The 24,961-nt window shown below is 37.2% G+C and overlaps 1 protein-coding gene across 2 annotated transcripts; it reads left to right on the top strand.

Moving 5' to 3' along the window:
* The first annotated feature begins 4,370 nt into the window (after positions 1-4,370).
* LOC113032484 (retinoic acid receptor beta-like) lies at positions 4,371-23,538 on the top strand. 2 transcript variants are annotated; one of them, XM_026185424.2, is made up of 8 exons: positions 4,371-6,329; positions 10,276-10,436; positions 10,997-11,138; positions 15,024-15,190; positions 18,750-18,926; positions 19,840-20,044; positions 20,154-20,312; positions 21,512-23,538. In XM_026185424.2, exons 1-8 carry the CDS (start codon positions 6,119-6,121, stop codon positions 21,682-21,684), a joined length of 1,395 nt encoding a protein of 464 aa, XP_026041209.2. In that variant the 5' UTR covers positions 4,371-6,118; the 3' UTR covers positions 21,685-23,538. The 2 variants fall into 2 exon arrangements, with proteins under 2 accessions (XP_026041209.2, XP_080164282.1); XM_080308156.1 differs by lacking the exon at positions 4,371-6,329 and adding an exon at positions 8,754-9,097.
* The last annotated feature ends 1,423 nt before the right edge of the window (positions 23,539-24,961 follow it).

The raw sequence follows: 24,961 nt of genomic DNA, 5'->3' as shown, positions 1-24,961 counted from the left end.
ATGTATCAAGTGCCCTGATTTATGGCTAAATATCTGTATTGCTGTCAGATTCAGCTCTACTGTGTGTTTATTGATGTGTAGCAAATCTTACCATGCTTACATGTTAAACTAAAATGGTTAACATTAAACTTGCTTTACATCAGATGCTAATATTCTCAACACAGTTGTTACATGGCATAATTATAAATGCCTATAGAGTCATAGCCTGCTAACTTAATGTGAATAGATCATTGTATCTTGGCCCTATGCCACAATAATCAGTGATGGATGGCTTAATACATGCAAATGAAAACAAATGAATATTGCGAAGATGGACAGTAAGAAAAAATGTAAGTGATGCTAAGTGGGACATAGGAAAGAGAGAAGAAGCGGCGCGGGGGAGGATGGATAAAGAAAGGAGGACAGGGGAAGACTGAGGTGGGAGGGAGGTCTAGCAGCAGCAGGCTGTAGGAATGTTTCACATGCCTGTCCTCTGCATGACCTCGCCTCCCTGGAGTGTGGGAGATACTGGGAGTAATTAGCCTCTTTTAACATTGGAGCTGTGCTGCCTCTCTGCCTCAATGGGGTTAGCAGTGGCATTGAAGGAGATCAAGTGTATTTATATTTTAAAAAATAGCTTTGGCTTCCTGCTTTGGCACCACACGCTGTAGCACTCTGTGCCTTTCCAGTGGATAGACACAGACAACTACATGTGCAGATTCTTTTGTGTCTTTTTTTTTAGGTTATTCCAGTCATTTCCAGTTAGAAAATGCTGTAAATTACTTCCATTATCGTGAAGTGGAACAGATTTCCTTCCCCCACCCACTAACCCATCTTACAGCTGACCTACTTTATCTTCTGGTAGATTTAATTATGAATTCTTCTAACTGGAAATACTTCTCACTTAGAGTCAAGGATCAAGAATTAAACCGGACATGAATTAAGAGAAACGGAGCCTGGGAAGTATTGATTTTGTAAAAGGCCACATGGTTTTAATCATGGAATGCCAATACCAGTGTTATCACATTTACTTTGATGCCCTTTATTTAAAACAGATGGGTCTCTCTTTTTAACTCTTTACCCCTTGAAAAACTACGAGGAGTAACTGCTAAAGCGCTTTTCTCAACAGAGCACTTCCTGTCATATTTCAGGCCTGCTTATAGAACAAAATGACTGGCTGTGCATCAGACTTTAGTGAGCGTGGTCTCTGCCTATTCTAATGGTTGTCAAACCATGTCTTTATTGAGGGGTCAAAACTTGTAACTAAGGGTACAAGGAGGTTGTCAAATGTCATCTTTATTCAGGAAAGAGTTAAAAGCATAAAGCTGAAAAGAGTGTGCACAATTCTGAAAAAACAAGTAGAAGGCCACTGCCATTTAAATAACAATCAGCTATTTATTGTCTCCATACAGGTGAGTCGGCAGTCTGAAGTTTAACCTCCAAACCAAGTGAGCTGCTGTGTTGACTCTGGAACAAAATCTGATGTATTCAAGGAAAATCAGCTACATTGTTGGTTTGAAAACACATTTGCCTACCTGTCCTCTGTACCCTGCATGTTCTCCCCATGTTTGCTTGGGTTCTTTCCAGATGCTCTGGCTTCCTCCCAGAGTCCAAAGACATGCAGTTAGTGGGGTTAGGTTAATTGGTGAAATTTCCTATAGGTGTAAATGTGAGTGTGAATAGTTGTCTGTCTCTGTGTGTTAGGCCTGGGTCAGATTGACATCTTGTCCACCCCCCTCTCACTCTAGCTGAGATGGGTTCCATCACCCCATGACCCTGATAAGGATAAGCAGAAGAAGAATGGATGGATGGCTGGAATTGCTAGTTGGTTGGTACAGTGTAGTGGTGATGTCTTCTGGCTCTAAACGTTTACGTTTAAATAACACTACTCATAATTTCAGTAATACTTATAGTTCTGACATCCTATCCTCACTGATGCTCATGAGCATCTTGGAAAGTAACTTAAAGAATGAGCTCCTGGAAATTAACTTTCTCTGAAGAGTGGCTGGGCTCCCTTAAGGGGAAGAGTTCAGTCATTTGGGTGGGACTCCAAGCACAGTCTAGACAAAAGGAACTATTTACCGGATTAATTAGTATACCTCCCAGGTCAGGTGTTTTAAGCCTATTCTACAAGCAGGAGGCCTGTGCAAACTCAGGACACCCTGGAGCGGTGGCTGGCCAGAGGGAGTTCTCTCTAGGCATCTCTGCTTTGGCTGTTACCCTCACAATCCAGATAAGCGATGGATGGATGTGAAATCTAGTTTCACGAGGTCCCAAGCTGGAAAAATGGGAGGGTTGCATCAGAAAGGGAATCCGATGTAAATCTGTGACAAAATCTACACAGCCAAAAGTATCAGAGTTTATCACTGTATTCTGTGAGCAAATTTTAATAACATTTTTAGACTCTGTTGGTTTGCATTTTTTTGAAAACTCTGTGTACCAAATATTTCATCAGCACTTTCTTTTTGCTCGTTGTATAAAAATAACTACCATTGCATTATTTCGATTATCAATAAAAACATGAGGATTTAGGCTCAAGTTCTTGTTATCGGATTCAAATTTTTCCCTATGTGGTCCTATGAAACATATTTGCAAACTAATAATTCTTTGTAATAAAAAGAAATTAAATGCAGTAACAGCTAAGTTCGGGTTACTAGAGGAGTCTGTTAGAAAAAGTAACTGCTAAGTTTATTCTGACCTGAAATGAAGATGAAGGAATAAGTTCTCCCTTCAAGCAAATGTGCACTGGATTTTTAACAGGAGAAAAGCTGATACAGTTTTTCATGAGTAGAAAGAAGAAAAAGTTGCAAAACCACAGGTATTATTCCTCCAAAAGTTGGCTACAGCTGGCATCCAGCTCTTATTGTATTAAATACTCTTACAGTATATAAAAAACTATTATTTTACATCAACAAGCCATCATAAACATCAAATCCAGGTTGCAAAACCATCTTAACATAATAAAACCTATTTTAACTGTAGTAAGAACTTACCATGAATTTTCCTCGACAAGATTTCTCAGTTAGTCCATTTATTCTTCATCAGCTCTTCCTTTCTTATTTTCTTATTCTTATTTTTCAAGCAAAAAACTTAAAGTCAAATCTTCTGCGCGAACATTACAAAGAGCTACTTTTGCCATTGAAGTCTAGACTTATGGGGTAAATCAAACTTGGCATCGACATGTGTTGGGACAGGACAATTTTACACATTTTACCATCTTTTTCAGAAATAGATATTATTTTTTATAAAATAGTAACATCTCTCAGTGTTCTCATGTTTTATATTGCTTTGAGGGGTTTGTAAAGTACTGCATTCTGTTTTTATTTACATTTTACACAATACCCAACTCTTCAAGAACTGGGGATGAAAAAGATTTTTCAAAAACAGGAACGGTCTAATTTATAAGGTTGACAAAATTTCTAGGGTTAAAAAGCAAAGCCAACACTGCCTTAAACTTCTATTCTTTTTAATGAGCAGGAGTTGAGTAACTCCTTTGGCTCCAAATTGACTTCCTGTTGTGTGGAAAAATGGTCCTTGACTCCATTTCTTTTTGAGCTCAGTGAACACTTTCGGGTGAACTCTGTGGGCTCAGTTACTAGTTTCCAGTTGGCTGGGGCCAGCAGTCTTGTTTCACTGCAGGCTAATGTCAATGCACATGTAGAAAACATGGTCATATTGCTTTTATTGAGTGGTTACAGGTTACTCTGACACAGCCTTCATGCAATATCACATAGATATTAAAAAATGCTGTTGTCTGTGGCTAGTTGCAGGTGGTGTCGCAACATCTTGGGGGGAAAAAAGCAAATAACTGGTTTTGTAGATTCAAATTATGAATTAGTAGTCCAACTTACTACTATATCTGCTACCCAATATTGGGCTTTGGACTAGTCAGCTACCCACAAGTTCCTCCATCATTGCGTTTTTAAACCACACATCACAAGCACAAGTTAGATATAACCAAGTAACACTGCACACTTGTTGGTTATTGATTTGTCAATCACATGGTAAAGCAAACTCTGCTTTAACCTCTTCTTTAGCTCTAATAGTGACCATATTTGCAAAATGAGATTTATGTTGTATGAATTTATTGAAACTAAGAGAGGAAACCATAAACTCAAGGGGCTACTTCTCAGTAAAGTTCAATCAGACTTCAATCAGACCAAAAGAAGTCATTCCCCTGCTGGCAATTGGAAAAATGCAGGTTTAATGTAAGAGTGAACAATACCTGTGAAAGAAGCGTACAAGAAATTAAGTGAAGTAATGCAGTTGTTTTTAATGAGAAAGAAAGATATGTAATTAATATGGAACAAGGGATGAAATGTAATGACTTAATTACTGTACATCTGCTCAAAAACAGGTAAAAGGTGAAGCTTAATAATAATTATTATTCTTATTATTTTTGTTACTATTATAATAATGAACTTTTCAACATTCTATAAAAGCCACTTGCTAGGTAAGATATTAGCACCAAAAATAAATGAGGATATAAGAATTTAAAAAATGTATGTGTGATTTAACACAGAATACTTCAATACTTCAGCCAACTTCAACAGGTTCGTTCCTACTGATGCTGTTGAATTTATTGTGTTTTATGTGAAATTCTCTCAGTAAATTAATTATATACTATGTGTAGTTGTCATCATTAAGGGTGCTGGTTGGTTGATTTTTTGTAACTTTCTGACTTGCTGTCTCCCTCTGAATCCAGTCTCTATGATAAGCTATAACCTAACTATGGTAAATGAACTTAATTTCAGCTCCATATAGCAGGGACATGAGTACATATTGTCAGCTACTCAAGCACTATCAAGGCAAACCTTAATTTTTACAGGTCTCCAAAATATTCAGACTTATGATGAATTTCCAACTTTCCCCACAATAATCAAGGGATTCTTTTTTGTATTTAATGATTAAAAAAAACGTGTAGTAAACGTGAGTCTTTTTTCCCTTTTTTCTGCTGCCTATTTCACAGTAAGAAATTACAATGTGTGACTCAACAAATTTCTGTAGTAAATTATCCTAAAAAGGCTGTTAAGATGTTAAAATAGCACATGCATCACAGGCTTAGAGTCACCACAGGATTTATCACAGCTTCTTTTATGTGGTGCTGCATCATATGAATTCTTTGTAAGGGGTTTGTTTGTTTGTTTGTTTGTTTGTTTGTTTGTTTGTTTGTTTGTTTGTTTGTTTGTTTGTTTGTTTGTTTGTTTGTTTGTTTGTTTGTTTGTTTGTTTGTTTGTTTGTTTGTTTTGCTGCTGATACAACCAAATTTCCCCTTGTGGGACAATTAAAGGATTATTCTATTCTATTCTATTCTATTCTATTCTATTACAGATGAGTATATGTAAAAAAAAATCCACTTCAGAATATATAATAGTAAATATTTCATACATCTGTGCCTCGTGTTGCCACTCAGCTGATTCTAATTAAATTTTAAAGACAGAAACTCTGATGTGAGGTGGGTCCTCGTATTGCACCGTTAGTAATGTAGGTAAATGTTTCATGGCTCTTCTCTGTGATGGATCATTGTTGATACTTTTACTGTCCATTCTGAGTCGGTTATAAGAGGTGAAGTCCTTTATCAATAGTGGCAAACTTTTAATTTTAACTCTCTGAAGTTAGCTCCTGAAAGGTATCTCGACTGAGGCCGACTGCTTTTATCTTTTCCACCCTGTACGGATACTTTTACTCGAGTAAAGGACCTCAGTGCTCGTTTCCACCTCTGCTGGTGATGTCAGACAGCGGCTGGGTCATGTGAAGGGCAGCAACGGAGGAGGAGGTTCACGGAGAGTTCACTCGCATACATTAGGTAACACCATCGGTCGCTGTGACATAACTAGTATGAAGCAGGTTGAATTGAGACATTTGTCAATAAAGAAGAGATAAGTGGAAGAAGTTCTGCAACAAACTTTGTTATGCAAAGCAGCCTGAATGCGCTTTACCGATGCTCTCTGATGGAGGACTACAGCCCGCTGGCTGCGCATCAACATGCAGTTTGTGACCATCTGTGGGAAATATAGGTTTGTTCCTGCTCCCCTCTGAACATAACGCAGACATGCTTCAGTGTTAACACAGTTTGCATCAAGTGGATTTTAAACTACTTCGGTGCAGAGAGAAATCACCCTCTCTGAAGGATTTTCCTATGCCGACGACATTCCCATACGGACTTCACGGAGACTCACGACAGATCATGTTCGACTATATGGAGTTTCAAGTTTTCGGACCCGGGGAAATCGTGGACTTCTACAGCACTTCCAGTCCTTCTTGCATGTTGCAGGAGCAAGACCAGGATTTGGCAGCGTTCTTCCCCGAGCTGATCGAGTCCGACTGGCAGGAGCACCGGTACTCGCAATGTAGGTGAAACTGAGGATCAGTGATGTTGTGGTGCGCAGAAAGATTCTAATTTGTTTTGGTGTCCAATGGAAAAAATATATAAATTCATTTCAGATCAATTCACTTTTATTTGTATAGCGCCAAATGCCTCGAGGGGCTTAATCCTCTGAAGAGAAACCAGAGTAAGGCCATGTGATTTTACTGACATTATTTCACCCAGAATGAGAAACACCCACGTTTGCCTCCATCTGTGCAGGATATCCTCCAACCTGAAACCTCAAAAGGTTCTCAAAACGAATTTATATTAAGTGAATTTCTTACCAGTTTAACCAGAATTTATAAAGCATCAAATCTGTAAACTGTAAAAGATTGCATTAAATATTTAAACAAACTGGGGGGAAATAAAGGTAGAGTTTAAAAAAAACAAAGATGTATTACATGATAAAAGAGTGTTTCTTATTACATTGACATGGTGTGTAATTGTTTAAAAAGCCTGTTATAATATACTTTAATACCTTAACAAACTGGTGCAAGACTGTGAATACATGCAAGTTTAAATTCAGAGCAGACACTGGAAGCAAACCAGTGCAAGGGTAGTTTTCTCTTAGTTTATGACTTCAGTATTGTATTTAATCAAATGTGCATTTAGCTTTTTATTTAGATTATTATACTTTCGAATCATGAAATTGTGATTTGATTGTGTTTGCAAAGGGATGCATTTATATAACACTTTACTAAATTCGTACTTTAAACTAACATCCACATTAACATACCTGTACAAACATAATGGACTTTAAGCCTCTTATCCCTCTAGGATCAACACACACACCTTCAAAGTAAAGCCCAAGGACGATTTGAACCCAGAACCTTCTTGCTGGTATTAACCACTGCACTGACCATGATGAAACTGGACTTCATCATATTGTGTATCAACTGCTATTAAATGGTCACAAGCTGCCTTTTAATATTTAAAGGCTGAGATAAAATGAAGCGTTATCTATTCTACATTCTTGTGCTCTGTATCTAAATGCTTTGATGCTTTCTGGGAGCCTCTTTTCTCTTAATAGATAAAGGATGTGAGAAGAAAGTGAAAACAGACTACTGAGCACATGGCAGCTAATGTCTGTGTGGTCGTCTTAGTCTGTGTTTGGGTCTGTCCAGGGACGGTCACTTTGGTGTCACCCTGGGTTCACCGGACGGTCACCGGCTCAAGAGGTCAGAGGAGAGTCAGACTGTTGCCAAAAGTGGAAGTAGCATTTTTAGTGGAATAAAGCATCAGTACAGCAATTTAAAAAAATAAAATGTCAATAGTTAAAGTACTCATCCTGTAGTACAACCTGGAATTTGGGAAAACCTGGAAACTAGGCAAGAAAAACTATTAGACTTTAGATCTTTTGGTCCTTCTGATCAGGTTTGGGTTTTTATTCTCCCTCCCACAAATAATAATAATAATAAAATTTTTATTTTAGCAATAGAACATACAATAGCACGTTAGAAATGGGGACAAAACATACATAAATGGACTTTACAAAAACAAAATAAAACTATATAACATTTTATTTTTTAGTGTAATCACTGAATTGCTATTTACTCATATGATAGTAAATATCTGTTGTTTTAGTCAGTGCAAGCAAAACTGCCACAATGTGGCTGTTTCCAACTTCTTTCTATATGACAGAAAATAAAATATTGTTGTGTAATAAACTGAACTCTGACAAGTTATGATGACCACATTTCATCTGTTTCTGACATTTCATTGGATAATCAAGAAAAGGATTATTGTAGGTCAGAAATAACTTTGAATTAACCTGATAATTATTATCATTACTGATAAATCTGCATACCGTTTTCCCTTGAAAAAAATATTCAAATGTGAATTTAACTGACAAGAATTTCACAATAAGAAAATAAAAAAATCAGTAACTATATTACAGTTGATAATCTGTAAATGTAGTTTTTGTTTGTCATGATTTAAACAGTTTAGCTGATTGTAGCAAGCTAAAAAACATTAGAAAAATAAAAAGTTCCTTTACCGAAGGTTGCAGGTTGCATAACAGGCAACTGAGGTTATTCACAAAAATAAAGGGTGAATCCCTGCTTTCAGTATCACTAATAAATAACCCAGCAGGCCTCAAGCAGCATGCGGCCGTAATAATTAAGCTTTACTAGTCTTTAATACCAAGTCAAGCATTTGTTATTTTATCCAGCTACATGTTGCAGCTCCTGTCTTACTGTAAACCACAATCAAAGGCTTTTAAACTTATCTCTGTCTCCAAAATCTTTTAATGTTTTTCTAGATTTATTGTTTGACTCAAACAGTGCATTGTAGTATACATCAAACAGCACCATCTAAATTGGGATGGGGCAACCCTCTTTCCCCTACCAAATCACTTACACCGCCCTGCCACACACACTTTCTGTTTCTCCGTCCTCCCTCTCATCAGTCAGTTGGGCTTGTGGCATGCTCCTGCATTGTTTTGGATCTGGGGAGCAATCGGCCTGATGGGGGTGTCCTAGTTTGACCCGCCGATTCCAGGTTCAACCAGAGGCCACGGATTCAAGGGGATGGATATGAACAATTTTTCTCGTTTTGTCCCCTTTTCAAAACAGCTTTCTTGGTTTTGTGTCAGGGCTGGAGCAGCAGAGGTGATCAGAGAGCCAGCAGGGAGGCCGAACGAGCCCCCTAGGCCAGACAAAGTATCTTCTTGGAAATGGCTTTAAAGTGGGAGTGTTGAGTGCTGTGGTGGATGTGAAGTGAAACATTCAGTGGAAAAAATGCTGTGCTACAGTAGGTCACCACATGTGCAAAGCTGTAGATATATTACTGCGTCTGTTTGTGACTCATTTTCAAATTTATGAAGCAGAGATGTGATACATGCCTGTTTAATTTTATTTGTGTAAACTGAGCGTTGTGTTTGAAGTAGTGGGGCTGTACAGATCATGCTATAATCTGCCACAGAAAAAAAGCAAGATTAGTCTGCGCTTGGCTCAGTGAAGGAATCACAAGGTGATTTCATCAAAAAGTTGGTTGCTCAGGTCTGTTCGGCTACGATCAGTGCCTGAATATATGTGTAACCACTCTCAGGGGCCAGTGTAGGGTCAATCTATCCTATTGTCACGACTAAAAATTAACAGAAGGTGCTTTGTATATTTGGACACAATAAAGCTTTTTTCGTTCCTTTGTTGTTTTGGGTAAACAGGCCCGAGACTTGAAGCGTTTTCTAGGATTTTAAATCACTAACTTAACATGATAACATTGTCAGATGGGCCACAATAAATAAAAATGCATTGGCATGAACTGCAGGTCACAAGTGCCATAATTTGCCATATCTCTCACACAGCAGTTTGTTCTTCTGTGTCCTGTTAGTGAATGTGGAATGAAAACCGAATATTCTTGAAACCTTATTGTTATAAAAACTCTTCTGAAGCATGCAAGCAGTCCACTAAATAACCTCTACATTTTAATACAATCTGCCTTTTGCATTTCTGAGCTCTGTTTGCTTCATCATGTCAGAAATGGTTCATCAGTAATTTTCAACTCATCACTAAATGTTGGTATTTCTACTTGTTAGGTCTGCTTTGAGGAAAACTTTAGAATGCTTTGCAGATAAAAGGTCTAAAGTACATTTCATGTATGGTGATAATTATTTTTGTTACTGCTTATTTTGTCGACAGGTTTCTCGCTGTATATTTTAGACAAATATAAAGCTTAACAAGTAAATAACTTCATTTTAAAAACTGTGCAAGGCAACAACTTATGTTACAAAATGAATAAAAGCTTCATCTGTAATGAGTAATTTTTCATGTTCTGACTTCTTGTTGCAGCTGTTATTTCCCAGCAATATTTCAGTTTCAGTATTTAAAGGATGCGCTGAGTTTGATATCCATTTGAATAAATTTAACTGTCGCAGTTTTATTCTCCCTGAGATGCTCGTTTGATTTTATATGATTTTGTGTGTTTTTCAGCGGTGGAAAGTCAGAGTTCCAGCTCCAGCTTCAGCTCGGACGACCTGTTTACCCGTCCTGCCTCACCACCTCCACCTCCACGCACTTACAAACCCTGCTTTGTGTGTCAGGACAAGTCCTCGGGCTACCACTATGGAGTCAGCGCCTGCGAGGGCTGCAAGGTAACACGTCAGGCCGGTGGTCTGCTTTACAATGCCCCCTCTGTTAAGCTTAGATAAAATCCCAGACTTTGTCTTTTAAAAGTAAGTCCCTGTGTCATGCTTGTATTTACAAGATTGTCTTAGTTTTTCTTACTAATCTCCTAAACAGATAAATGAACAAATACCTTCTTAATATGCAAAATGTGACAATATCATATGTTTTAGTTTTTTCCTGTATAAATTCACAATTTTTTTTTACCTAAATCGGTTCAAATTAAATGAACCACTGGATAGACAGACACGGTATTTGTTTTTGTTTTTTCTTAATCCATTTTCCTTTTCTTTCTTTTTTTTTGAAGACCAAACAAATCAATTTTACTCCTTGTTTGAGTTAAACATCTGAAATACATTTAAACAGGCTAAATATTTACTCTTTAGGTGTAAAGGAGTAAATTTAGGAATAAATTAATCTTTTTTGTCTAGCTTTAAAGTCCACACAGGCCTTTATTCACATTGTAGCAACTTAATAGCTTAATTAATTAATATCTTATCATTCATTCATTGTGCTGGTGTCTCTGCAGGGCTTCTTCCGCCGCAGCGTGCAGAAAAACATGGTGTATACCTGTCACCGCGACAGGAACTGTATCATTAACAAGATCACCAGGAATCGCTGTCAGTACTGTCGGCTGCAGAGGTGTTTTGCTGTAGGAATGTCTAAGGAGTGTAAGTGTCACATCCTCTCTGATTCACAGCAGGCCTCGTGGGATTTAGAGTCAAAATTAAACCTTTCTTTTAAAATGATTCATCTGCTATTACAAACACGACTAAAAGGTCAGTGCAGTCATGTTCTCAATTTGAATGACCAACTCAAGTTTATCAGCATGTAAAGAGCTGGTCAGTTCGTGAGTGTGGTTTACTCAAAGTTATTTGTGTCAAGTTTTATATAATACTGGGTTTGTGGTTTTGTTGGGATGACCGAGTGTTCAGAAATTTGATATAAGGAAACTGCGTATTTGAGAATTGGATATTACGGAGCCCCTCTGATGACATGGTCCAAACAATAAATAAACTGTGGCCACAAAATACTACTTCGTGGGCACAAAATAGTGTAACATGCCCACAAAATACTTATTTGTTGCTACGAAATATTATTTCGAGGGCACGAAATAGGTATAACGTGCGCACAAAATGCTAATTTGTGGGCACGAATTGGGTATAACGTGGCAACGAATTACGCATTTGTGGCAATGAAATAGATAACGTGCGCACATCATATTGATACAATTCCTGGACAGCTGCGTAGAGACATAAGCATAAGAGTAGGCTAAACCTATACATCATGGACAGAGAAAGTATGATTGACTTTTATTTTAGGCTGGGAATGAGCTACAAATGCATTTTGAAGCCTGGCAATGCAAGGAACCATTATTACGGAGAGACATTTAAACAGGATATTGAGAGCCCAGTTGCTTTACAGACGTAAGTACGACCTGGATGCTGGGATAGATTTTATTGTCAACCAACTGCAAGGGCCTCACGGGAAGGATCTGCAAGGGAAGGATCACGGTTATGTCAAGGTCAAGTGTTTCGTGCCCACAAATTAGCACGTTATACCTATTTTGTGCCCTCGAAATAGTATTTCGTGGCCACAAATAAGTATTTCATGGGCACGTTATACCATTTCGTGCCCACGAAGTAGTATTTTGTGGCCACAATTTATTTGTTTTTTGGACCATGTCATCAGAGGGGCTCCGTAGGATATAACTGTGTAACCTTAGACAAATAGTGCAGTACAAAAGAAACTCTCTCCATCCAACAACCTATTTTCTCACCAGCTTATCTTACTCTGGGTCATGGAGGGGGAGGCTTTAGCCTATCACAGCTGACTTTAAACGAGAAATCCTCCCTCTCAAGTTTAAATGGTTTCATCTTACTGAGATACTCTGATAAAAACTGCCACATAAGCGGCCTATTTATTACTGCAATCAGAGCAACGAGCTATGTATTGAAGTTTTAATGCAATTTGTTGTTACCTATATGGTGGTAAACATCCACAAAGAAGGGACAGATTGTTTCCCATAAAAGGTGCCTGCCATTAAAACTACATGTATGTTAAAAGTGTCTTATTTCTGTCGATATTAAAGAAATAACAATATAACAAAACAAAATGAGCAGGAAAATGCTCCTCTTATTGATCTGTGGTAATCTATATTCAAGAAAGTCTTTTTTCAGAAAAAGTTTAAGCTAAAGTGGAAGAAAAAGAAATTAAACTTCTTTTGTCAATTCAAAATGCATAATGTTGTAATATATTGTCTGTCAGTATATTTAGAGTCTTTATTGTTTAATTGTAACTAGATAGCACTTTAAGACTGAAAATTCATAGTTTTGTTTGTCAGAGAGAAAATATATAAAATCTAGAATAACAAACGCATATATACGACCAAGGTAATGCATATTAAAGCAAACTAAATTAAAGCTACATAATAAAGGTGTAGCTTAAGAACTGCTGATACACTCTTGAGCTCTCAAAGGGAGTTTTAATGCTTTGTCATCTTAACAACCCAAGATTTTCATTTTGTTAGTGGGTTAGGAAATTTTTTTTTTGTGTGGTAACTACAAACGTCTTTATTTTAGAATATATAATTAGTTGTGAGAAAAATGTGCAAATAACACTTTAACATATGATTTTCTCTTTTTTTATAAGTTCTCTGTGAAGTACAGCAGCTCTCGGGCACAGGGACTGTACAATAGAAACAAAGGCTCTAATACCCAGCAGTGCAGTGACCTAAATAACTGAGAATGTGTTATGTGGAATGAGCAAAGGGCGGCGACAGGCCGACACTGAAGGATCCACCCATCCACATGTTTTCATTATAGTTTTTCTATGCTCAAACAAGTTACATAAACATATCACATGTAGTGGACAGATGGATGCTATGTAACTGCTCTCAGGCAGCGTGTAACATGATCTCTATTGGAGTGTTTACACAATGACGGCTGGATGTAGGGCATACACAGGGAGGAGGAAGAGGAGGAGGAGTGGTTGGAGTTAAGTGTTGCGTAATCCTGAGCTTTCCTGACATGTGTGTAGCCGTCTGAGGCAGTGGGACACAGAGAAACGTGTTGACACTGTTCCCGAAGTGATTATGAAAAGCTAACCTGGTTACGCTGCTTTCACGTGCAGCCTGGAATAACACATAAGCTCAGTGACACATGCTTTCATTCCAGAGTGATTTATACCAGGAAGTGGTTTAAATTATTAAGAACCAAAACTGAAATTCCAGTGAGCTCTATTTAAATCACACCTGATGTCTAAACATCGTTAAGGTAAAATGGGTTAAAACCGCCATTCATATACTGGTGAATGCAGTCTCCTGGGTCCTGATTAAAGGAACAGTTGTGTTTGGCTGATGGTAAGATCAGGGATCTGCCAGGGAACACTATCTGTTGCAGGACTTCCTGTTTTTTGTTGTTGTTTTATACAGAGCTATGTCAGATTACAAGAAAAACTAACATAGAGGTCAATGTTTCTTCGCTGAAACTCTGCTTAAAGGATGAAGACAATTTTTCATAAGACATCCCCGTTTCATACAACTTATTGATACACATGTGTCTTCACAGTACTTACATGGGTTGTTTATTGTCTATCTTGGAGCACTGAGAGTTTTTGCTCTCAGCTCTTATCCACCAGTGTACTTTACATCCTTGGATCACATTGTGTGCTTTTGTCGTTTCCTTGACTAAAACACTGATGCAGCCTTATTTGTCAGGTGATTCTTGCTTTGCCTCCAGCTTGCTTACTGACTTACATTAATCAAAGTCAAGTGTGGGACGTTATTGACTTTTGTCCCGAGTCTCCTAACTTCTGTCTGTGCAGAAAGTCAACACTGAATTTGAAAAAAATAGTACGGCTCCTGCTTCTGGAGTCAACTGCAAAATCAGCTAATCTTTAGGATCTGGTCTCAAAAAAGGAGTCTGACATGATTTTAAGTGATCAGGATATACAGACAGACAATTGCCTACACTTGTGTTTTTGGTCAGTTTAGTTTAAAGATGAACATTGTATAGCACATTAATTTTAAACTTCCGTAGGAGTTTAAGTGGGTTGAGTTATGTTCATCCTAAAGTTGAAACCTTTAAATGAGGAAGGTTGTCATCCTGGTAGAGCGTGCTCCAATTGTGATATAAATCTTTAATTAAAGGATAAATTTAATCACTAAGAACAGCTGTTTTCATTTTCAGTGATTCATTGCTCTAGGGGCACTAATGAACCTAATGAACCTAAACCATGCTACCAAAATGCCTCCCGTAACATATCAGAGCCACTAGATCTCCTCACTGTAGGGACCATTTTTCAGGTTGTTTCTTCATTTGTATCGTTGTACGATTTTCCCTGTGTATTTGGCCTCAGACAGAAAACAAAAAAAACAACTTTTTTTCATATTAAACACTTTTTTGTTCTTTTAAAAGGTTAGTTTATTAACTTGAGCATTTTTAATATAAATACTCAAAATTAAAGAAGTTTAACCAATTTTAAACCACCTGTGGAACTGCTCGAATACCTTATTTCCTAATCATCTTATGCTCTGCGTCATCCGTTTTCTCCAGCGGTGAGAAACGACAGAAACAAGAGGAAGGGGAAGAAGGAAGCAGTGAAGATGACCATCATGGAGACGTACGAGCTGACAGCAGAGCTCGGCCTGATCGTGGAGAAAATATGCAGAGCTCATAGAGAGACCTTCCCCTCCCTTTGCCAGCTGGGAAAATACACCACAGTAAGTCCGGACATGAAGCTAACGTTTCAAAACAATAATCTTTACAGAAGGAAGACAACCTGCAAAGAGGAAAAGATCAAAGCTGTGAGGTCTGTCCAGCACTTTATTATGATTTTAATTGACTTGGGTAAACATTGTATGGATGTGTAGATGAAGGAGAATTTGAACTTATATGGCAGAAACTGAAAAATAAGATTATATATCCCAAAATGTTGATACATTTTACTTATTTTAAACGAAATATGAAAAAATGTCTATTTTTCGAATGTGATTGATGACCTCGCTAAACCCTTTCCTGATGATTTTGGGCTTTTAATCACTATTTTCAAGTTTTAAAGCAAAAACAATATTTTTTCTTTAAATTATGCTGCTCGTAATTATGATAAAGTAGGGCATATTAGATGGCAAAGCTGCCTTGTGACTGATGAAAATGACGGTATGTTTGTGCATCTTCCTTCATCTGGTTGTATTACATGGAAAAGACTTGAAACCAAATGGTGGCTCCATGGTTGTTATGTCATCGTTTTATAGTCTGTGGCCGAAAGAAGAAAGATGTTGACTGTCAGGGCAGTGACATTTAAATACTTGATATATGATTAATATTACCAGACAAAAACGGACAGCATTGAATACTCACTGCTGCATGCCTGGCTCATGGTTGGTCACTGTTGGATATTGTTAACACTGTCTGTAAAAACACATTCACCAAGGAGAGATCAGCAGAGCTGAGATGACAGACACTTATATTTGTGTCTGACACTTATAAACTGATACTTTTCTATACCTTTACTTGTTACATTTCTATACCTTTTTATTATTGATATGCACAAACTTTATTTAAATGATAACAGTCTTGTTGGCAACTCAAGCTTTCATCTCTTTCATTATCTTAAGCGCATTAAGCCCATTTAGAATCACAGTTTCACCAAACATGCCTATTTTAACGCTGTGGGTTAAGAGGAGCGCTCAGGGAAAAGCCACCATGCCAACAGACTGCACATCCAGAACCTTCTTGCTGTGAGGCAACAAGCTAACCTCTGTTCCTCTTTGCTTATGCAGAATAAAATTTGTTAGATTGTTTGGTAACATTTGAGACTCTGATTGTTAACAAAACCAAACAGACTCCTGATCACATTCAATGCCAACATGAGGGAAGGGGTGCAAACATGCACTTTTATTTAGGAACACATGTATACACATACATGCATATATATATATATATATATATATATATATATATATATATATATATATATATAAATATATATATATATATATATATATATATATATATATATATATATATATATATATATATATATATATGTAACTACCTGTAACATAAAAATCGTTAGCTGCCCTCTGTTGCCTCTGGAGCTGCCAGCTCCTCCTGTCTCAGAAAAACTAGGGCCATCACAGGTGACCCTTGCATTGCGCCCACCACCTGTTTGACCCACTGCCCTCCGGACGGCACCTCAAGACAGTCAGGTCCCACACCTTCAGCCTCACAAACAGCTTCTACCACTGGGCCATTTGAACTGTAAACAAACACTATTACTCCGTTCACACAAACCCCACCCCTAACACCCACCCACCAATCTGGGCGGAGCACCCACTCTATTCTATTCTAACATATAGCCACTGCCAATACTTACAGTACACACAATTTTCTATGTCTTCCAACAGTATGTACAGTATGTCATGTGAGCATTTTTCTTTAGAGCAAAGGAAAACTGAATATAGGTCCACATTGAAAAAAAACAAAACTCTTTTTAAAGATATGCTGGTGAAGATGTTGATTTGCACAGATTTAACTGGTTTATTCTTTGTTAAAAGTTAAAGTAAAAGAGGAGGAGAAAATAAAGGAGTGTGTTGTTTTATGTAAACATGTCCTTAGAAACTGAAAAAACTGTACATATCATTATGACACTTTCCAGTAAAAATACATGACATTGCAAGAACTGAGCTTATGTAATCAGCACTGTTGCCGTTTTACAAAAGTGACATTAAATAAATATGGTTTGGCAATGTAAGTGAGCGATGCCTGGAAGTATGAGTCAAAACAGGAAACATATGAACATGAGTGACACGTGTTGTTCTGCTCTTTAAAGACTATAACACAAGATTGTATTGATTGAAATAGTACACTAGGGCTAAGATGTACGACCTACATCCTAACAGTGCAGCAGATAATAGAAAAAGTGGATACTAAATATGGACGTTTGTCCCTCTGGAGCCATTGACTTAAAAATCAATTAGCCTCTTGAATCTGGGCATTTTTTAAATTTCATTTCCATCTTAGAAAATGACTCTTTATCAAAATTTTTACTGTGGGATTTAGAGGTTTTACTCTACTTTTGAATATAAATTAGTCGCTTTTAATAGTGAATTTATTTAGGGCCTCTTTTTTTAGGCCAACTAAAAGAACTGAGACAACATATATGTCACATGTTTTTCCAATGGTCCAATGACAGCTGTAGCTCCACAGTACTGTGCAGATTGAGGGATGATCCTTTTGCCCTTTTGATAACTCTTGTGATGAATACAAACGGGTTCAGACATCTTCTTTTAACCACTTATCCAGTGAAGAAATCCCAAACATTAGGTGTGAGGGTACAAGCATGTCTTTGGATAGCTTCAACCCTATAACCTTCGTGCTGCAAAGTGACTGATGCACTACTGTTGTGTGCTACTCCTCAGTTTGTTCAGACTGAAGGAGCTGGGTATTGAACCACAGACCTTCTAAATGGTTAAGGAGTGTAAGGGTTTCTAGCCAAGAGATGTGCCTGAAACAAAGAAAAATATTACTTGTACACCACATGCTGCAGTTTTTTTAAACCTCTGTGTAATTTCAGATTTTTAATGCTGACGTCTAGCGTTCATCATTTAAAACATCCAAAAAAGGCGGAACCAGTTTACTTTATCTGAAAAAAATACACATTTTCAGCCATTGTGGAAATGGCCAACATGTTGAATTTATTGAGCTTAATCGATAAAAGCTAAAAAGTACATAAACAAATGTTAGTAAATGTTTATACTTGTGAATGATTATCTTGTAATGTTCAGTCATCTGTTATATTAAAATAGCTCATCATATCTCATATAATTAGCATTAGCATAACTGTTACATAATTTTCATCATTATTTCTTTTTGAAGTGCCCTGTCATAGTATTCTCATCTCGGTATTTTTGTCCTTGTGTCTGAAACACTCTCCTTCCAGCCTAGCAACAAACAGATAAGGTTAGCAAATAAACCGTGTATACACAGTGAAGCAATTAGCAGACTCATCAAATAAACAGAAATATTTTTTAAAAAACAGCTGAACGCTGAACTATTTGAGGTCACCGTAAAGGTTTTTTTATTGATTCTGATTGTGTAAATAGGTTTGTAAAAGTATGTCAGTATTGTATTTACTGCTCTTTGCTGATCTCAAGTTTTCAAAATATTTCAAATTTAAATAATTTAGCTATGTGCACAGATTTTAATAAGCCGTTATCACAACGCTGAAACAACATGTTTCGTTTGAGCCAAACACCTGATCTTCGATCCACTTTCTAGAACTCCAGTTCAGACCACCGGATCCAGTTGGATCTTGGCCTGTGGGACAAGTTCAGCGAGCTGGCCACCAAGTGCATCATCAAGACGGTCGAGTTTGCCAAGCAAGTGCCGGGTTTCACTGGCCTGACCATTGCGGACCAGATCACTCTGCTCAAAGCTGCCTGCCTTGACATCTTGGTAGGTCTATTTCAAAAGATGTTTTTTGTTTGTTTTTTTTTACCTTTAGATTTGTGGTTTAAGCCCTCAAAAAGCCTGACATATACTATAGTTTTCATTAAACACCTACCGTTTTGTATTTTATTTCAGGTAAATGACCTGAACAAGTTATGTAAAGTTGCAGCTCTTCCTGCATTTCACACCTTTGGTAGATCTTGACTCACGTTGCCTGTCGACATTCATGCCAAAGACAAACTGACAGGCAGACAGACAGTGGTCCTCAGGCAGAGTGTTGCGTGTGTTCATCTAATTTATCCTCCATCATTCGCTGCCAAGTCTGTCATAACTGCTTTCTCAGTCTGATAATTTAGCTGCACTCTCACAATCTCTGCAGGAAGTCCATCAAAAGCTCTGTGACAAAATTTCCCTGATTAATCACTCTGGGAATTTTGTTTTCCTGATTTGGTTTTCATGTTTTTTGATAGAAGTGTGATGCACCATATTGAACGCCAATTATATGTTATTTAATATTTGTATTCAAGCAATTCTCCAGAAACAGGGCACAGCATGTAATATCATTTAAAGTTTAGATGACAAGGAGTTGGAGAGATGTCTAGAGTGGTCTGCTGTTACTCATACAGATGAGATATCATTACAAAGAAATGATAAAAAAAACAACTGGAAAAGCCTGAGTATTAAAAGCAGGAAGGTTTCTTTCTAAACTATTATGCAATATAAGTATTGAACCATATGATAAAGGCCTTCTGCCTGCAATACAGACAAATTTTGAATGATAAGGATTGACACATTTTAATGAATATAAACAGATTGTTGTTTGTTTGCTTTTGAGTCTTTTTATTTAACATTTTTTAAAGACAAATACAATATTATTGAAAAAAATGACTTGGTACACATACATGTTTCCTACTTTTAGATCTTGAGGATTTGCACTCGCTACACTCCTGACCAGGACACCATGACCTTCTCGGATGGCTTGACACTGACTCGTACTCAGATCCACAATGCAGGATTTGGGCCGCTGACGGATCAGGTTTTCACTTTTGCCGGGCAGCTGCTGCCGCTAGAGATGGATGACACGGAAAGTGGGCTCCTCAGTGCCATCTGTCTTGTTTCTGGAGGTACTAAGTCTTCACAATCCCAATTACTGTAGTAATATGACAACAACAATCAACAATTAACAACTCCAAATTTGAAATAGTTGAAATGTTCGATATCTGTCTTGGACAGACCGGGAGGACCTGGAGGAGCCGTCCAAGGTAGAAGTCCTGCAGGAGCCTCTGTTGGAGGCGCTGAAGATCTACTCCCGTAAGCGGCGACCCAGCATGCCCCTGATGTTCCCCAAGGCCCTCATGAAGATTACCGACCTACGTAGCATCAGCGCTAAAGGTCAGGGGAACCCCACCTTGTCGCAAAGTATTTCAATTCATAGATTACAGTTTGTTACAGTTTGTACAATCCTGCTATTCTATTTTGAATGACTGCCAATGTTACTGCATTACTTTTGTCCGAAATGTAAAACCTTTCTGATCAGAACGTTGCTATTTTTTGGTTTCTTTGCACTATTAAGTCTGAAGTCATGTTTACCCAGGATTAGTAAAAAGTATTATGTATTAGATGAATGTCACATGATTAAGCATTCGTATTAGTATACTAAGTATTAGCAAGCGTTTAATTTATCATCTATATAGCATCACTCCTCCTTAGTATGTAATTTATAAATATATTATTATGAAAATGTTTATTACTAGAAATGATTATGCATTGGAAGGCCCCTGTAGCTGTGCATGGTGTAACAGAAACAGATGAATAAACATATCTGTATTTATAAATGACATACTAAGGAGGAGTATTGCGTTATAAATCATGAATTAAGCACTTGCTAATGCCTTACTAATACTGTACTATTTTTATAAAGTATTACCTGCATTTTTAATGACTATACTTCTTTAATATTTAAAAGTTTTTGTAATACAAACGAAAAGAAAACAATTTACCCCTGCTTTCATCTTTTTGTCTTTTGAAATTTTTCATTTATTTATTTATTTATTGTTGAATTCCTCTGGATAAAAACCGGGTGGAAATAACTTTGGGTTTAGTGGAATTTTCTTTGACTGTTTTCAAATCTTCCTTTTCTCAAAGTGCTTTCATCTACACAGTGTTTGTTGAGTGTCTCGCAGTGAATTTGCTGTCATCAGTGGCTGCCTGCTACAGAACTAGTGTTACTATTAATAGGCTACCACATAATAGTTGAGCAAAGTGTTCTTTGCCTCATGCTGCAAGGCATGTTATGCATTTCATCCTCCTCTTAGTGTAACTGGTGGGTTCCTACATTGTGTATCTGACACACTCCAGTTCCTCTCCCACAGGGGAATTGTAGCTGTGCATTTATTTTCACATTAAACATAAAGTACAAACTTATGTGCAGCATATTTGACACAAGATAAAAACCAACACAACATTTGACATGCCTGACAATCAAAGGTGAAAGCTGGTGTCAGTAAATACGCAGACTTTGTTTATCTATATCACATTAAGTCTCCCTGCCAATAAAGCTTTACACGTGCATTGTTAAACCATGTCTACAGGAGCTGAGCGAGTGGTGACACTGAAGATGGAGATCCCGGGCTCCATGCCTCCACTGATCGAGGAGATGCTGGAGGATCTGCAGAACCTGGAGAAACACCAGAAGTCGGGCACCACTCAGCACACTCACCCCGTCTCCTCACAGCACATGAACTCTGCTGATTTTCCACTCTGAAGCTGCTCAAAGAACTTTTCTTTCCTCCGAGGGAAATCGCTCAAAGGTGCAGCTGCAGATCAGAGAGTGACTTACCTCAGTTATTGTCCAGAGGTCAGAGCTCGATCTGCAGATATGACTCCATGTTTAAAGAAGAGATTTAAATCACACATTAACAAGTATTTCTGTAAACAAAAATCCTACTTCAAAGGAAGATGCAGTAATGCTTTAATCTCCATTTTTATAACCTCTGAGAATCACTCTGTCTTTTCTTTACTGTTTCTGGTTTTTACTGTATTTATATTTGCATGAAATATCACATGGATTAATTTTACCTCATTTAGCATTAGTTATAGCAAGATAGCAAATATAAGGAATCAATCTTTAGGTTTTATATACAAATTTCTCAAACTCAGTTTGTACAAAATTAAAGGGAAATGCAATGTTTTTTCCTCCATAAGGGTAAGTGTTCATAATCGGAGTTAACAAACTAATGTGTCTGAACTGACACGGTGTAGGAAATGAGGGATTAGAGGTAATGCATAAGGACAATAAACATAGCAGTGTTTGTATGAGCTTGTCAATGTTAGAATCTCTTTGTAAAGCTGCTCTGGTAAAATTTGTTGGAAATCTGCTGGACTCGTTTACAGCTTGACAGATTTATTACAAGAGTAAGCTAATGATAATATACAACTTTATTCTCTTTTTTACTTTCTAAATGGAAAAAGGTTTTCCCACTATTATCATAAAGCATATTATTATTGTTATTATTATTTTGATACTGAGAAAACATGTTGGTTGCTGTATGAAGATTGTACAAAAACATTTCCTAGATTTTCAGCCATGATTGTGCTGTGGCACCACTCTTCTTAACTTTCTCTGTAGTGCCAATATCAGGTGAAAAAATATTTTTGACCGCTATTTAAGGAGGACCTATTGTGCTCGTCCTTATTTCTTGTCATATCTGTACTCTTACAGTGATAGATGCTTATATTAAAGATGGCTAAAAATTTTAAATATTGAGGTCTGAGCCAAAAGTTCAGGCTTCCTACAAACAAGTGTTTTTTTGTTTGGTTTTTGGTTATGGTTTTTTATACTTTTGGCACAGCTTCAGCCATGAGCACAGAAACTTTGTCTTGAGAGGGGCAGCCAATCCGAAGAAAGAGGGAAGGGAGCTAAAATGTCCTGTTTAAGGTGGTCAGTGAACTGAGGGGCCAGTATAAGATAAATGTGTGAATCATACTCTAATGGAGTCCAATAATAAAAGTATTTAACTGGAAATGAGCATAATCACTTAATGATAAAATACCTGCAAAGCTGACATTTCCATCAGCATGTGAATAATGATAGCCTTCTGTGAGTGTGTTAGCATTCAGATGTTCACATTTATCTTAAGGCGCTTAGCTGCTAGCATGGCTAAATGCCAGTTTCTGTAAGTAGTAACGAACTTGCTTTGCACACAGAGTGGACCGTGGGCATTACAGTGACAGTATCACAGCATCTGAAATCTGAGTGATCATAAATCCACACAAATGCTAACAAAATGCAACAAATGATGAGACTGTAACAAATTAGAAACTAATGTGATGATTTTACATTAAAGATACACGGACCTTAACCTGCTTTGTGTAAGCATCTGAGCAAGCATCCCGTGTACTGTAAGAACTCAAATGTGCCTATTTTAATTGTGCCCAAACTTTTCTATGTCTTGACATTTCTAAAAGTGATTTTACTTATTTTGATGTCCACATCCCAAACGTTGCAGTAAGACTGTATGCATTGTGTCATTTTACATGTTGCATTAATTTGTTATATCACTAAACAGATCACATTTCATATGCTTTTCTTTGTTCTATTAAAGTCTTGTGAATTAAATTTTATGCTGCTCTGTCATGTTTCCACTGAGAATTTAAGTATTTCTTTTTCTGGTTCAAGTTTAATTTCATGGGGCTGTGAGGTTGTTTGAGGTCAGACCATATTTACTAAAGGCTCATACTGCCCCCTGTTGATCAATTGATGAACTGCATACAGCAGTAAATAATTTTATCTGATGACGTGTCCTAAGTGGGTGCAAAATTTAGAGTAAGTCTACGTTAGAGACTGCTGTCTAACATATTTTATCACTTTGATAAAATGGAAAAAGCAAATAATTACAGACCAAATAAGAATAAAATCACCACTGTACTTATTTCCCTTTCTTTGTGTTTTGATAGTTGTGTGTCCTTTAAATTTCTCTAATGTTTCTTGTTTGTGTTTGTCTTTCCCATTACTGGTCTGTGTTTTTCATTTCTGTTGCATTTTTGACCCCTCAAAAACAAGTCCATCATCATCTCAGTGGGTTGTTATAGTAATGAATAAATTTTAATTAGTCTGAAGTTTCAGCAAATCTGATTTACGTGTATGGGAAAATTAAATGAAACTGAAATTGTGCAATTAACAGTTAAACCCTGACTAAGCTGCAAGCAAACCTAATGTGCATGACAGTGATTCCTTTATGTTACTGAAGAATGGATTCTTTCCAAATGAACCTCCATCAATATCAGTGATGGAAAGCTCTTAATATTTCCCATTTAATCCTATTGTGTACTTACAATTGTCAACTAAACATAAAGGAGATATATTGTGATTTTTTACTCTCTATATTACTTTATGATAATAGATTAGCTTAGATAACACACACACACACCAGTTAAAAATATATACTAGTATACTAGCTAGTTTTCTTTCATACTTTTATTTTTGTTCAAATATATATTGCTGACAATAACTACTTATTTGCAATGCAGATCTTTATTTAGCTCTGAATTTTTGTACTTTTACTTCATCTGACTGCTTCTGCCATCACTGTTAATTTGAGTCAATCAATATCAAACCTGCACGTCTTGATGCATGTTCAATCATCCAGACAAGTAAATCTCCAAAAGTTGATTCTGTTCATCTGAACATAGCATTTTCAGTGGGAGAAATGTTTCGTCACTCATCCAAGTGACTTCTTCAGTCTCAGCTGACTGCAGGTTTCCTCAATCTTATAAACAGTACATTGCATAATGACTGAAACCAGCCCAGTTAAGGATTTATACATCGGGGAAACCAAACAACCTCTGGCGAAGCGGATGGCACAATACAGAAGAGCTACCTCGTCAGGGCAGGACTCTGCAGTCTATTTACACAGGCCAGTGGACACTCTTTCAATGATGAGGATGTACACATCCTGGACAGGGAGGAACGCTGGTTTGAGCTTGGAGTCAAGGAGGCCATTTATGTGAAAAGGGAAAGACCATCTCTGAATCGAGGAGGG

The sequence above is a fragment of the Astatotilapia calliptera genome, chromosome 11, assembly GCF_964374335.1.
Source record: "Astatotilapia calliptera chromosome 11, fAstCal68.1, whole genome shotgun sequence".
Lineage (NCBI taxonomy): Eukaryota > Metazoa > Chordata > Actinopteri > Cichliformes > Cichlidae > Astatotilapia > Astatotilapia calliptera.
Note: the sequence above shows the minus strand (reverse complement) of the source record. Positions and strands in the feature narration are given on the sequence as shown.